Below are 16,087 nucleotides of genomic sequence, written 5' to 3'. Positions count from 1 at the left end.
TCATTCAAAAGGCCATCGCAAAGATAACACTAACCAAACGTTTTTTGGCGAATGTAAAATTCTTTCTAAATACCATAAATAAAATAATAATGACAATCAAGTACTTACCACGCTTTTCCTAAGGGTGGCTAAGAGTTCGTCCATTTCGATGTGACTGAATCTGCCTTGCTGGGCCTCCCCACACATGCACTGTGACTTTGTACGGAGAGAATTCGGCATCGTGTTTTGCCTCTTCGATGTTTAACCTTGGGATGAAGAATAAGGGGGCACTGTCTTCTCAGTAGCGCGCGCGCACATACACACTTACATACATGCTCGCTCTCTTTCTTTCTCTCTCTCTCTCTCTCTCTCTCTCTCTCTCACACACACACACTCGCACACACACACTCTCCTTCACTTACTCCCTTTTCTACTTATCCATTGGATGGCATTATAAAACGTTGCGAGAAACTATCCCCATTTCGGAGAACACACACATGGAGCGATGACAGAATCACAAACTAAAATTGGCCCCTGTTCCTGCAGGCGGTCAGCTCTTGCACTGGTTCCCACTGTGGATCGGTGGAGTTATAAACACATACTGACACAAGTACACAAACCCGAAAACGGACAGATAGTTGCTCATCAAAGACTTGATCTTTTTTTCTTCCAACCCCATCTCTCTTGCAGTTCATTCTTGATTTTTTTCTTCTCTCTCTCTCTCTCTCTCTCTCTCTCTCTCTCTCGCTTTCGCTCGCTCTCTCCTAACTTCCCCGCAGCTGCGCGCGTGGCGTTCCAAAGTTTTGACGCCGTACAACAAATCACCTTGAAGTGGTCCCTCGCATTCCTGTGCCACAACTTCTCATCGACCAAAATCTGTCATTACGCAGTGGCCGCTCGCGAGTGGCTAGTATTTCCAGCGTTTCTTATCGCACGTGGGGATACGAACACAGGGGGTGGGAATGGACACGCCTCACTCTGCTCGAATTACTGAATGCGGAGTACTCTTCGGTCCCGAGAAGCAGCAACAGCATCTTTCCGGAGAAGCTTTTTGAACGGGGCACTTTTCTTGGCGATTAACTCTTTAGGACGCCGTGATGGGTTCCAGTGTGTGTGTGTGTGTGTGTGTGTGTGTGTGTGTGTGTACGTGCGTGCGCGCAAGAGGCCTACGTTAGGGAAGCCCGTACTTGCCTTGACCGGAACAGACGTAATTATTATGCTGTCCAACAACACACGTGGCTCAAGGTTGATGTCTGCTGCACCCTGAAAGGCGGGAAAAATTCCTGAATTAAACATTGAATTTTTAACATTGCTTTGATGTTAGTTGCAAAAGTGTGACGTTGTCGCTAATGCTGTATTACTCTCCTTAATGACATTTTGTAATATGTGCGCATTTTCAACCATAATAGCATACCTAGTGTCTATTTATGTATCATTTGACTATTTATGATCACGCAACAGTTATGTGCAATGAAAAACAGTCAAAAGCGATTAAGATAATGATATGTACAGTTACTACCATGTGGATAATGCGTAGAATATGTACAGCAATACACTAGTGGGTATATACGCACTTACATTAATCTTCCCAAGTGACATAATCCAGCTGAGATAATGATGTAGTCGTTAACAAGTATGTATTTTAAAAGCACTATTAAAACAGCAACGTCTACAAATCCACGTTGTGTTAAAGAGGAAAATATTTAACAATAGCATATATCAGATGACCGTCAGTAGTTTAAAACGATGTAATAGATCAAGTGTGGTTTGCATAAAATAAAAACAGAAGTCATAGAAATTACATCTACATAAGAAAAAAAATTCATTATAACAGTTATTTACTCAAGATTAACAAATAGATATAGTCATTCTTACCTTACTGATACGCAGATATTACATATAGGTGGAGAATCGTCCCTATTATAGGGATGGCTTTCTCCACCCACTTTTATACGTGGTAAATAAGCACTCATTTTAAACAGATGACAGCAATGCAAGAATGTCGTCTTCTGGTTTCGAATTGCTCTACTTAAACAAACGAACATAAACCGGTTAACTAACTTTCATTTCGAAAGTCTTAGATCAAGGTTCTTTGATCCCCAGACGGGATTTGAACCCACTTTTTTTCCAAACAAAGGACTTCGTCCTTTGTTTTGGACGAATTCCTTTAAAAATGATCACAATGAGAAAAATTCTTCCCATATTAGCATAAATAGAAATCACGAATTTTTTATTAAGGATAAACTATTATAAAGTCTAAGGAAAACAGAATAAGTAAAGAATGCACGTTATTATTATTATTATTATTATTATTATTATTATTATTATTATTATTATTATTATTATTATAAAGAATGCAAGTTATAATCAGCCTGTAATTATTAAAAAACGAAATTTTAGCTATAAAGTCGCATTATCCTCCAAAAATATTGATAAAACGAAAATAATGTCACCTGATCTTGATTGATCGTTCTAATTACTAGAATACAAAAAAAAGGGTCTTTAAATTCATAATTTTTTTAGGGACAAGCATTGTGAAATATTATATTATATAACGTATAAATCTACTGTTTTTATCTTCATTTACTTGTATTTATGTGGTCAAGTGCTGGTACCGAACGAAGAGCATCATGGTTTCAAGATAACACTATTGCCATAAATAAGTGACAAATACAGCACTTTGAGTTTCAAATGAACCTCGCTATTTAATATTTATGTTTAATCAACCTCGCTAGTTAATATTTCAGTCCAAAAACTGACTTTTGTTTCATCTTTAGATTTTTCAATTTAATCAAAAGCAACAAAACATATGAAGGAAGGTGATGGGAAGAATAAACAAAAGGCACGCGCAGCATTTACGTTGCGTACTATTTACGTATTGCGTATTGAATAATTATTTAAATAAAATTTTAGTTGTCCGGTGTAGCCAATACATCGAGAAAAAAGAAGAAAAAAAAAGCTGAATAAATGGCGATCTGACAGAAATCGGTTGCCTCACCAGTTGAGTGTGCTATAACCGGATAATTGGCATAGCCACCTGCACGTAGTCCATTCATCATGAAGAGCATCGGAGGAGAAGCGATATCAATAACTTCCAGAAAGATCTCCTATATTGTTCCGTACATCAGGGTTATCTCCACAGATAGAAGCAAGCAACAGTAAAAATAGTATCGAAAACAGCACTGACGCCAAGTTTTGTATAAGAATCGCTTTATATATATATATATATATATATATATATATATAAAGATAAGCCGAAATTTGAAACGTTTTTATTCACGTTTTTGTCTTACCAGCCCGGAACTCGGGGCAGTTGGGCGCTGTAGGCGCCAGGTGACGCGGAGCTACCCCTAGTATATATATTAAATACAAAGAGTTTTATTTTATTTTCATGCCGAAAATTATTTATTATTCAAAATATTTCTCATTTCTTCCTATAACACACATCTAATTCAGATATTAAAAAGAATAATTTCTGCATTTAAAAAAAAAAAAAGTAAAACTCAGTAGAAAGCAAGCAGCTATATAAAATTAAATTATCTTTCGGACTCTTGGCCCAACCACGGGACACTTTGCCTTCATTATCCTTGGTCTAAAATGTTTCCCTACTGGAAAGACAAAAAAATGTTTTTTTTCCCTTCTGCTAGAAGGAAAAAAAGGTACAATGACCGCTGTAATAGTTGGAAAATATGTGAGCTACCCCACAAGTTATCATGAAGGATTTGATCAGATGTACCGAAGTTTCCAATTCGTAGGGAATCCCATTAACTAAATATCTGCAGCTAGTACCGCTTTGGATATTTCTTGTAGCAACAATAAACGGCATCTATTGACCAACAATAGACGGTTGTGTGGCCTGCGAATCAAAATGCCTACCAATCAAACGAGACTAAAGTTTGAAGACGACAACGTAAGTTGAATCCGGCATGTGCTGCCTTTACATTTTAAATTGGGGGCAAATTTTCGGCCTCAAGGACTCACTTTAGTGAGTACGGGCATCGCAAACCCGAGGTACCTGATGCTGGACCATGCCTTACTTCACGTAATATACATCTGTTACATTATCTGTAGACTGGTTCCCCCCCCCCTTCTTTCTTTGCTTCTTTCTTTTCTTCTTGCCCCCCCCCCCCCCCAATGCTATTTGAGTATTCGAGGGCTAGGGGTGAATCTTTCCTATTTTGATATTTCATCTTATCTTATGTGGAAAGGGCCTCTGCGACCCTGCCACTTTCTTCTTGCAGTGACATCACTCCAAAATGCTAATATGGTTGTGCCTTATAACACATCTCATGTTGCATCGGTCGTCGCGCAGAATAATCAGAACTGCGTTCAGGGCTTAGGCAGAGGGTCCTGTTCGAGAAGTATATTACACTCTCCATCAAAAGTCAGTGATAGTGTGAATGAGCAACCCAGAAGGTATAAGATTAATCTTAAAAGGGAATTTTACATAGGCACATGGAATGTCTGGGGTCTACAGATGGGTACTCTTAAGACTGTCTGTAAAGAGATGGATAGGTATAAAATTGACATCCTGGGAATTACAGATACCAGATGGAATGGAGAAGGTCACTTCAAAAGACAGGATGGTAAGCTAATTATTTACTCAGGTGGTGACTCAAAACATCATGGGTTGCTGCGATACTGAAGACAGCTCGGGCAAAAAGCCTTCTTGGTTATAACCCCATTAATGATAGGATACTTTCTATTAGACTTAAGGCTTAGCCTACCAATGTATTAATTGTGGTCGTTTATGCACCCTACACGGATAGTGAAGGGTACATAAAACGCACCCTTCACTATCTTTCATAAAATTCCTACACGGAATTCTATGAAAACTTACAAACTGTTTTGGACTGCCAACCAAGGAGAGATATACTGTACATCTTAGGGGACTTAAATGCAAAAGTTGGAAAGAGTGAGAGTCAGGTATGTGGCAGTTTGGTCTGGGTGAACGTAACACCCGTGGCGAAAGACTGTTGGAATTTGCCCGTGCTAACAGATTAGTTATTACCAATACCTGCTTCTAGAAACATTCACGACGGACCTATACTTGGACATCTAACATTGATAGGTCAAGGCACTAGATTGATTACATTCTGGCTCTCCTGCGGTGGAAGACAAGCATCTCTGATGTACATACTTTACCTGGAGCAGATTGTGGTACAGACCATCAACTAGTAAGAGCCAAAGTAAGACTAAGACTCCGAAAACTTCCAGGTCAGGCACATCCTACTAGATTGGATGTTAGAGTAATTCTTGGTTGGATTCACAGAAGAAACTTCAACTCGATTGGATGATTTTTTGGAGACCAATGAGGAGAACTCACCAGAAATGCTTTGGGAAGGAGTTAAGGTGATAATACAGGATACAGCGAAGAAGTATCTCGGCTCAATAAGAATACCAAGAGACCCATGGATATCAGATTCAACATGGAATTAATCAAAAGAAGGCGGTTAGAAAAACAAAGAGACACGGGTATGACTGAAGAATACAAAATATTACATAGAGAAGTCAGAAGCGCCATCAAGCAGGACAAGGAAACGTTCTATATTAATAAATGTGAAGAAATAGAGTTCCAGATGAGAAGGTACAATTGTGAATGAACGTTTTATTTAATTCGTGACTTAAAGGAAAAGTTTAAGCCCAAATTGAATGTCATAAAAGACAGGAATGGAGCATTACTAACAGAAGAATTGGAAATCAAAAACAGATGGAAAGAATACTGAGGAACTGTACAGCAGAGTGGATAAAGAAAATGTGGAGCCCTCTCACCAGGAAAATTTTGATTTGGAACCTCCTCCACTTAGGCATGAAGTTGAAAGAGCAGTTAAGCAGCTTTACAGCAATAAGGCCTCAGATTCAGATGAAATCCCAGCAGAGTTAATTAAGGCCACAGGGAACGGAGGGATAAGAGTGTTTCATAGATTGATTACAAGGATATGAGAGACAGGATCATGGTCTAGAGACTGGAAGAAGTCAGTTTTCATACCACTACATAAGAAAGGCGATCTGAAGGCGTGCAAGAACTATAGAACTATTAGTTTGATATTTCATGCAAGCAAAATTTTATTGAAGATCATGCTAAATAGGATTGAGGCCAAAGTTGAGGCAGAGATGCCAGGGAAACAAGTAGGTTTTAGGAAAGGTAAAGGCACCAGAGATCAGATCCTTTGCCTTAGATAGATCATAGAAAAATATAAATAATTCAGACTCCCACTGGTAATGTGTTTCTTAGACTACTCTAAAGCTTTTGACTGTGTTGACTCTGAGCATGTGAAACTGTGGGAAGTAATGAAAAGAATGTGTTTTCCTCAACACACTATCAAGTTGATAGCCAACTTGTAAAAGGAGCAAAAAGCCACGGTAAGAACAGGTGTTGGATTGACTGATTGACTTCAAGTTGGAAAAGAGTTAGTCAATGATGTTTACTTTCTCCTCACTTGTTTAGTATATATGCGGAGGAGATCATGAGTGAAGCATAGGATGAGCTCAGGACAGAAATTAGGATAGGAGGTAGATTGATCAGTAATCTGAGGTATGTTGATGATACAGTACTCCTTATGGTATGGAAGAACTAGGACTAATTCTTGACAAAGTTGACAAGATCAGTAATAACAGAGGACTCAATCCTAGCAAGACAAAGATTATGGTTCTCATAGGAAATACAAACAGAGAAGCTCTTAAAAAACAAGTGCATCTTAATGGAGAAAGAATTGAGGAAGTCAGCAAGTTTGAGTACCTGGGATCCATTATTAATGTGAAGAATTACTGTTCAGAAGACGTCAGAAAAAGGTTAGGAATGGCTAAAACAACAGTCAGATCCATGGAGATAGATCCATCCTTCCAGATTTCTAGACCTGTCTAGAAATCTGGAAGGATGGATCTATCTCCATGGGAACAAAGTTGAGGATATTGGATGCAGCTGTTTTTCCAACAGCGATTTATGGATGTGAGACTTGGAACCTAAAAAAATCAGATAAGAAACGGATATCTGCTTTTGAGATGTGGTGTTACAGAAGGCTGTTGAAGATATCATATACTAAAAGGTGTACAAATTAATGGGTGTTAGAAAAGATCAGTAGAACTTTAAGGCTCCTTAAGGATATTGAAAGAAGAAAATTAAAATATTTTGGACACAGAAAGGATGGACTTCTCAGAATTGTAATAGAAGGTAAAGTTCCTGGAAAAAAAGGCAGGGATAGACTATCAATGAGATGGATGGATGGTGTGTGTGTGGAGTGACTGATCTTCAGAGAGTTGAGGCCGCCAGAAAAGCAAACAACAGGACAAGGCCTAGTGTGGCACATCACCGAGCATTGGAGTGACCATACGGCATCTGTAGATGCCCAGTGAACACAGAGAGGCAAATTTTATAATTGATGTCTTTGGTTGGGAAGGGCAACTTGCTGAAGTAACAGTACCATTGCAAGCAGTGCAGCATTATCCAGAATGCAACGTTTCCATAATTCTAGTAATATTGATTTTAAAAGAAATGGTTCAGTTCAAAAGCACGAAAATCGTCCACTCCACATGCTATTCCACAATCATGATTTTCATCTATGTAATGTAGTCTTGTACTATTGCAAATGTAAATCGGGATTTGTAACGTTCTATACGCTCCCGCGATATTCATGCAACGAAAACAGACTGCAGTGAGATTCAAAGAATCCGTTTCAAGTCTTGAAGACTTCAGTTTTTTTAGGTTCATGCGTCAATGCAATCAGTGTTGAGAACTAATTCTTGTCGCCATGTTGAAAGTCATTAAGTTCTCTTCCTCCGTGGGCTAAATATTTTACTGCGAACTGAACGTGGTGCTTACCAGCTTCTCCTTTCTATATGCATCTTAGTTTAATTCGTTAATTAAACGAACCTTCGTCACCTACTAAGTCACATTATACAACTTAATTGTTACTATAGTATTAGTGGAATTATAGTGGCATATCGTTTATACGGTATGAGATGTTACCCCAAAGTGGAATGGTAACAAGACGCGTGTATGTATGGTTACACGATTTACCATCATCATCAAGTATTCTTGTATTGATAAATATTGGGTTGATTTGTTGAACGTCGCCATTATTGCTTACATGGTTGCATATAAACGTGGTTTAATTATTCTGCTGTTTTCTAATAAGCGGAAAAGGACCAGAAAAATCACACAGAGTGGCAGAAATTATTGTTTCACTTCTACAACGTATCAATGCACCCTGAATTATCTATATAAGAGTTTTTAGTCAAAAATAATAACCTTCGATCACTGTATATCCTCCACATTCCCTAGAGACTCTTCCTCAGACTGCATCTTTTCTAATCGCCTGTTAATGGACAATGTTTTGCTAATTTTATCTCTACTATCGCATCTAAGCTAATATCAGACAATTTAATGCGCAATCCAGGATCCTAGTTCTTTTCATCAGGTGTTCTTCCTAACTATTTTCTTCCCACTATATCGCTTGTTCTAACATGATAACGATGTGATTCTCTCTCTCTCTCTCTTGTTTTTAGAAATGGATTATTATTATTATTATTAGTAGTAGTAGTAGTATATAACACCTTAATGAAGTCCCAGGACTCATTACAAAATGTCTCTATTACTCCGCGACTATTCAACTTACAGGCCCCTTACATCGGATCCTATCGGGAGTCAATTGAAAAGACTTAATTCTCTTATAGATAATGTATCTTATCTATATGGGATGAGGAACAAAAGAAAAAACTTAAAACCTTCTTCGGTCGTCCACCTAGATTGTATAGTCTTCCAAACGTTCATAAATCAGGTATTCCATTGAGACCAGTTGTAGATTTTATAGGTTGTCCCACTTATAAAATTTCTAAAATTTTATCAAATTTACTCACTTCTTCAACTAGAAGAACTAATACTCATATAAAAAATACTTTGGATTTGAAAAATAAAATTTCGGATCTTCATTTGGACGTTTCGGATATTATGATTAGTTTAGATGTTGTTTCATTATTTGCTAATGTTCCTTTATCTGAGCATTGAATTACTGCAAGAAGAATTTCCTTCAGACATTGTAAAAATATTTGATTTTGTAATACATTCTGATTATTTTTCCTTTAAAAACAAGTGATATCAACAAATCGAAGGAACAGCAATGGGCAATCGTATCGTCTTTCTCCTGCTATCGCTAACTTCTTTATGGAGCACTTTCAGCAACGTATTCTTGACATTTCTTCTAGACCTACTCATTGGTTCAGATATGTAGATGACATTTTTGCTATCTGGAATGGCTCTTCTGATGAACTACAACAGTTTCCCTCTAAATTAAATGCACTTCATCCAAGGATCCAGTTCACCCTAGAAGTAGAATTAAATAAGCAGTTAGCCTTTTTGGATCTTTTAATTCTTCGCCAACCAGATGGTAGTCTACATTTCTCAGTCTATAGGAAGGAGACTCATACAGGCCATTATATCCATGCTGAATCTCATCATCATCCTAGTCAAAAGGCAGGAACTATTAAAACCCTGGTTCATCGTGTCCGCTCCTCTTGTTCTTCAGACGATCTATTAAAGAAAGAATGGCAATATGTTATTTCCTCTTTTTTTTATCTAACGGATATAAGAATTTCTTCACCAAAAGAGCTTTGAGTAGTTTTGATATGTCTTCCTCTTCAAATACAGAAGAAATAACGAGTATTCCTATCCCTTATGTGCAAGGCATTAGTGAAAGCATAGCAAAAGTTTTAAAACCACTAAATATTTTTTTTGCCTTTTGACCATTCAGAAAAATCTCCACCTTTCTCACTTCTCCAAAGGACAAGCTTTCTCATGTCAGTTATCCAGGTGTCTACCAGATTCCTTGCTCTTGTGGATTATCGTATTTCGGACAAACAGAAAGATCTGCCTTTATTCGGCTAGAAGAACACCAGTCTTATATTCAATATCTTGAACCTGAACAGTCTGGACTTGCGGAACATGCCATCAACACTAGACATAGAGTTCATTGGAACAAGACAAGAGTCCTTCACAAAAGTCGGGTCCTCATTGAACGGCTTTATAAAGAAAGAAACATGTGAAACTTTATTTCACTCTCCTAACTTAAACAGATCCGATGGTTTACGTCTATCCCTTTTGTGGGAGATAGTATTTATAAATCAGCTAATCTTTCCTAACTTTTTTAATTGTGTGTGTGTGTGTGTGTGTGTGTGTGTGTGTGTGTGTGTGTGTGTGTGTGTGTGTGTGTGTGTGTGTGTGTGTGTGTATATATATATAATTTATTTTAAAAAAAATTTTTAAAGTTAGGAAATTTATTTAGGCGACGCCTTTTGGAATTGTCAGTTATTGTGTAATTAGCTTTATTCATGTAGTGAAGATGCTTGTGATACTCAGGCGAAAATTATACTAATAAATAATATTTTACGTGAGTTAATTCCGTTATTATAATTTGAATTATTATGTCTACTCACGGTATTTCCTTACTGAAACTTATTGTACACTACATAACATGGAACAAGACAAAAGCCACTGTCTACATTACATCATTTACTGTACAATATTTATTATGTGTTCTCTCTTGATATGCATAGTTTTGTTATTGGTGTGCCTTGGTATATTCGGCTTTTAGAATCCTTTTCGTTTCTTTTTCATAAATCAGTAAATAAAATAATAATAATTTTAAATTTCCTGAGAAATTATATTGTTAGTTTAATCCTTTATCCAAAATATATGCAAACAAAGTTTGCACGTGAAGTATCTTCACGATTAAGCTACTTGTATCGAAGCTGATGACTTCACATTAATTGCCACAGAATTCCATAATGTAAAGCACACATCCATTCGGAAGTATAATACGATACATTATGGGAAGAGCCCAGGCCGATTGCAACCTTGGAAAGTTTAATTTAGTTTCTAAGCGGAAAAACTTTCTAAAACAATATATTTTTTTTTTGTTACTTTCAACTGTTGCAATATTTGGATCATAATTCTTGAATTTCAGAAGAAAATTTTCTACATAACATTGCAAATTCGTTTGAAATTAAAATGATTTGACATCTATCAATTCTTTCCATCTTGATTTAGTTTCACGAAGAAGCCTCAGTTTTGTTTGAATTACTTAAAAATTACATTTCTCTCGACTGTTCTCTGAGATTTTGCACGTGAAATTAAGTTTATTTAAATATAGAGTTAAGTTACCGTGATTTCGGTTTTAAAATTCCGATCTTGCGTATCATTTATGAGATGAAATTTCATCGTGTGGAAATAAGCTTAATTAGTGGCTTGTTGTTTTATTAGCCACAGTTCATTGTGATAATTTCATTTACGCATATTAACTTATTTTTACAGTATTACCCAAAAAAAAAAAAATTGTGAATTTTCTAAACTTACCAAGAGGTAATATTATATATGATGCAAAATCAAAATTAGACAGGTTTTATGTTTGGCGAAGAGTGGACTAGGATTTTAGCTTGGTAACTAATTATCGAGAAGTATTCGACACTCAAGTGTGCTATCTCCGCTTATCCCTTATAAAAACAGCTTACCAAGGAAATATGAAGAAAGCAATCTTAATAAAATAATAGCACTAAAAACGTTCTAATTCTAGCATCCTATTTTATTTTTTAATTCGTGGTTACGAACATCTGTACATGATAAAACTATGACTTATTTATTGTGTAACATCGCACCAGCTGGTAATAATGAATTTAGCCTTAGCCTGTCATTATATATAATCGCATGAAATATTCCACAATTTAAATACATTTGTTTCTCAAAAATAAATGTATTATGTACTATTCTTGGAGTTTCTGCTATATTTTCCAGAAATTCAGAAAAGGGACCACACTTATTATTTATATTTAAGTTGGATAGCTGAATTGGCTCTCTACGGTTCGATAAACGAGTATAAAATGCCTAATGGAGTAACGGTTGGGTGAAGAATTCGCCTGTGAGCACTTGAAGGTTGGTCCCACTTGACGATCATTCATTGCAGTGCAATGGTCCTCCACAATTGAGTTGGCGATGCGATATTTTTCCTTCGGTTTGAAATACTTGGGTCGAATCCCATTTAGGATGAAAAAGAACCTTTATACCCTTTAACCCCTCAAACGTTCACCACTCCCCAAGTGGTGAAAGTTTTTCCCCCTCCCGGAAACCCAGATCTTTCATCTAAATACTCCCAACGGGTAATAAAGGAGAAATTTCTCTACTCTGGTGATAAGATACCGCGAATTTTTGTACAATTAGCTAGAGAACGACTATGGACTATGTTAAGAACTATAATTCCCCCCTCCCGGCACTTGTATTTTAAGCGGCGTTTTTCTTTATATTTCTAGAACTGCTTCGATTCTTTCTACAAAATTTGTATGATATGAAAATTTCATTATGAAAACATTGATCTATGTTTTCATAATGAAATTTCCTTTCTTTTATGTAGTTTTTAGCACTCATATCATGAGAGCCATCGAACCCGCCACCACGACCTTCTGAATGCCTTTTTTTAATCGACATTTTCTGCTGTGTTCTCCTTCCATTTCTTTTCAAAATTTTGGTGACAATTTTGCTGTTTTTAACAATTCAGTGAAATCATACACAGTTGGTGCGAGTGCGTGCGAAGGGGAAAAGAGAGAGAGAGAAAGAGAGAGAGAATAATACAGTAATGCAATCGGATATTAATAAAATAACTGATCAATGAAAATAATTAATCACATATGAATATACAATGCTTCTAATGGTGTTTCTGAATAATTTTATCATGACGATTGCAAAGATAATATGTACTTTTATTCATCACGTATAGTTTATTTATTTATTTATTTTTTAACAGATCTCGTAGTATGTTTTTGTCTGGCAGAAAAATTGCTCTAATATGCAACTCATTTCATGCAATATTTTTGGAATATATATATAAGCATAATTACCCTGCAGCGTAAATTTTAGTGTCATTGTAATCTATGACTTGAACAGTGAGTCATGATATGATATGAGTCAAACGCAATTTTGTTTGAACGTGGACTTTGCAATTTTGTTTATGACGTCGTCATTCAATGCATGTTTTAACAATTTTCATATATATTAAATATCATTTCAGATGAATTTTGTTGTAAATATGGCATTCATTTCTTCAGTAACAAATTTACGATATCAATCGTGTTGTTTAAATATATACTTTTTGATGTTAAATTCGAGGACTAAGACAAGTCCTGGTCTTTTCACAAGTTGCATTAAAGGGTTAAGATTATGGACTCAAGGAAAGCAGAAAGATGTGCCTTCCGACAATTCTGTGGTATAATGTGAACCACGGAACCATATTTATGATTGATTATTGTTTCTATTTCATCCAGTGTAAACCACTACCGCGCTAAAAATACAATATGCCATCTGAAAACGAAACTAGTGCCATACTGAACTCGTTCCTTTACCTTTGAATCACATTTGTGTTAGCGTCTGAATCAGAAGAGGAGAAGGAAACTGAATTTTCAGTGACTTTATTCAGAATGCAAAATGAAATGACGAGCAATAATCTAGAATCTATTTTAGTTCAGTTAGTATTAGGAAGTATCTTTTGACTCAAAGACGTCCTACATCCCAAGTCCGAGCACACGTTTCCTAAAACAAACCAGTCAGCACAGAGCACTTAACAGACAACAGGATTCCTTAAGCTTAAATAAAATCACTGGAAATCACTAGAACACACACACACACACACACACACACACACACACACACACACACACACACACACACACACACACACACACACATACACCTTTAGCTGAGTACAGCCATCGAAGCCTAATGCATGTCCAGAATCAAGTGATAAACTAGATGAAAACAGCAAACAAAAAAGAACCAAAATTAACAGTATGACAAAAGCTGGCTTTCAGACAGATAAGAATAATTGATGCAGCATGCAATTTTATTAATGGAGCAAATCGTGCATTAGCCTATACGCTCAAGTCGGGAACAAGAGATTGATGTCACGTGATGGGGGAGAGAAAGAACAAAGGAATAAGCATGAACTCTTTGTTGAAATGAACTCAACCCAATAAGCTTTTCTAACTGCAATCCACTCACGTTATTATTAACTGCCTCTAGAGATTAGACACACCTAACTTTAATATTTTATCTTCATGTTTGCTAATCTAAGTCAATTTACCAAGCTAGATCATTTTTTTTTGATTGAACTACAGCAGTGTAATCTCAAAATTTATTAATCTCTTTGATTTTTCTTTTTGTTTAATTTCAATTCCTTTTACTTGAAAGAGTCATCCAGGATGAACATTGTGCGAAATTTGGTGAGAATGAAGAAAGATTGATTTTTAAATAAAATAAACAAATTTCTAACGCTTTTTCGTTTCGACAGTATTCTTTTAGCCCTGAAAAATTAGCAGACAGACAGTCTCCACCCTCTCACCACTACAGATGTTAAAAGGTTCACAGGGCGTGTGAAACAGCACATGATGTTCCTAACTACTATTTCTTTCATGTACTTGTTCATGCCTGTGCTGTGTATGTGTGGGTGCGTCTTTTCAGAAAGAAGTAGGTTGTAGGTTCGATTTCGGTCATCGATTAGGAAATTTTTGCAGACTTTTCTTTCCCATGGACGTAACCATAAATCTACATAGGCCTCCATTTTTATCTTATTAGATTACAATGTTTTTCTCACACTGTTCTTCATGTAAAAATAGTCAGCATTTTGCGCAGGTATGACTGTGCAAGCTGAATTACATTCAAGATAAAGTGCTTAATACATTCAATAATACAAGTAATGTGTAACTGCAACCTAATTTAGCCTCTTGAATAATTCACAAACGTGTTCCACACTTATTGACTACGAACTATAATACGATACAGATATGGCATTTGGCTTTCAGCTTATCGAGTTATATTCAGATTAGTAAAGACACACACATCCTGCCGCTGACCTGTTCTATACGGATCTATAGATCCGTATAGAACAGGTCAGCGGCACCAAACAGAATATATATAGAATTGTATAGGTTTTGGTATAGGCGGTACCAAAACCTATACAACCTGTGCCCGTGACATTCAATTATAACCAAACCATATGGCCCACATATATCTCTATATTCTTTCTCAATCCTCCTCTTCTACCTTTTACGGTGTCGAGATTTCTTATTCTTGCAACCGTAACCGTCTCGAGGATAAGGTGGTTAACCCTATGCCTCTCGTGTGTGTCCCATGTCTGTAGATGCGTGTGTTCAGGGGCCGGTTTGCCTGTTCTGGGAGACGAAAAAACCCTAGTTTCCAGGTGAAAAATCCTCTACCTTCGTATGAGACCGGCTAACTCACCTTTCGTCGAAAGATACCAGATAAAGGTTTTTCACGTCACTGACAGGAATCGAACCCACGTCTTTCCGACCAAAGGGCTTCGTCTATACTGACTGAGCTACGGAGGCTCATGTCTCTATATATGTAAACATATGTAGACACACAATCTCTCTTTCCTTAGTTTTCAAGAATCGTACTGGGTTGAAAAGGATAGAAATACTGTACTTCGAAATATACTATGTTGACAAAAGTATTTGGACACCTTACGTGCCATGCAAATTTCGAATCTTATCACATGCAAATATTTCAGGGAGTGTCTGCGTAAGTATGGTAATAAAAGTCGACGAGCTCTGTCTCGGATCAAATCCAAATCCAAACGACGTTTGGACGGTGTCTTTCACACCTTTCCTTGACCGTAGATGCGTGGAAAAAGGTTCTGTGGAGCCACGAATCACGCTCCCAAATGTTTCACTCTGATGGTCGTGTTTGAATCTGGAGATTATCCGGGAAACGGTTCCGGCAGGACTGCATCATTCTAACTGCCAAGTTTGGTGGAGGTTTGGTAACGGTATGAGTGTATTCAGTTGGATAGTGCTTGGTCCATTAGTGAACATACCCAAAACCATGATGTCTGATGGCTACCTGAACATCCAGGACAACTTCATGCTTCCGACGCTGTGGAAGTACCTCGGTAATGACTGTCTCGGCACGACATTGCTCCATGCCACACTACACTGCGTCTCCGAGACTGGTTTCCACAAAACAACTTTGAAGTGATGGACTGGCTGGCTCAGAGTCCTCATCGAACATCTCTGGGATCAGTTAGAATGCTGAATTCGCTCCAGACCACAGCCA

General features: G+C 37.0%; 1 protein-coding gene across 2 annotated transcripts in view; it reads right to left on the bottom strand.

The window, feature by feature from the left end:
• Positions 1–16,087, bottom strand: part of LOC150106526 (uncharacterized) — a 75,411-nt gene that overhangs the window by 37,731 nt on the left and 21,593 nt on the right. Inside the window, exon 2 of one of the 2 annotated variants that reach the window (XM_090392515.1) lies at positions 109–1,242. The exons of the other annotated variant lie outside the window; for it this stretch is intronic. Coding sequence (XP_090248641.1) covers positions 109–219 — 111 coding nt within the window. The 5' untranslated portion in view covers positions 220–1,242. The remainder of the gene's footprint in view (positions 1–108; positions 1,243–16,087) is intronic. 2 annotated transcript variants of the gene reach the window in all.

This window comes from Typopeltis vanoorti, chromosome 5 (assembly GCF_054136105.1).
Source record: "Typopeltis vanoorti isolate ZY-2024b chromosome 5, IOZ_Tvanoo_1.0, whole genome shotgun sequence".
NCBI lineage: Eukaryota > Metazoa > Arthropoda > Arachnida > Uropygi > Thelyphonidae > Typopeltis > Typopeltis vanoorti.
Note: the sequence above shows the minus strand (reverse complement) of the source record. Positions and strands in the feature narration are given on the sequence as shown.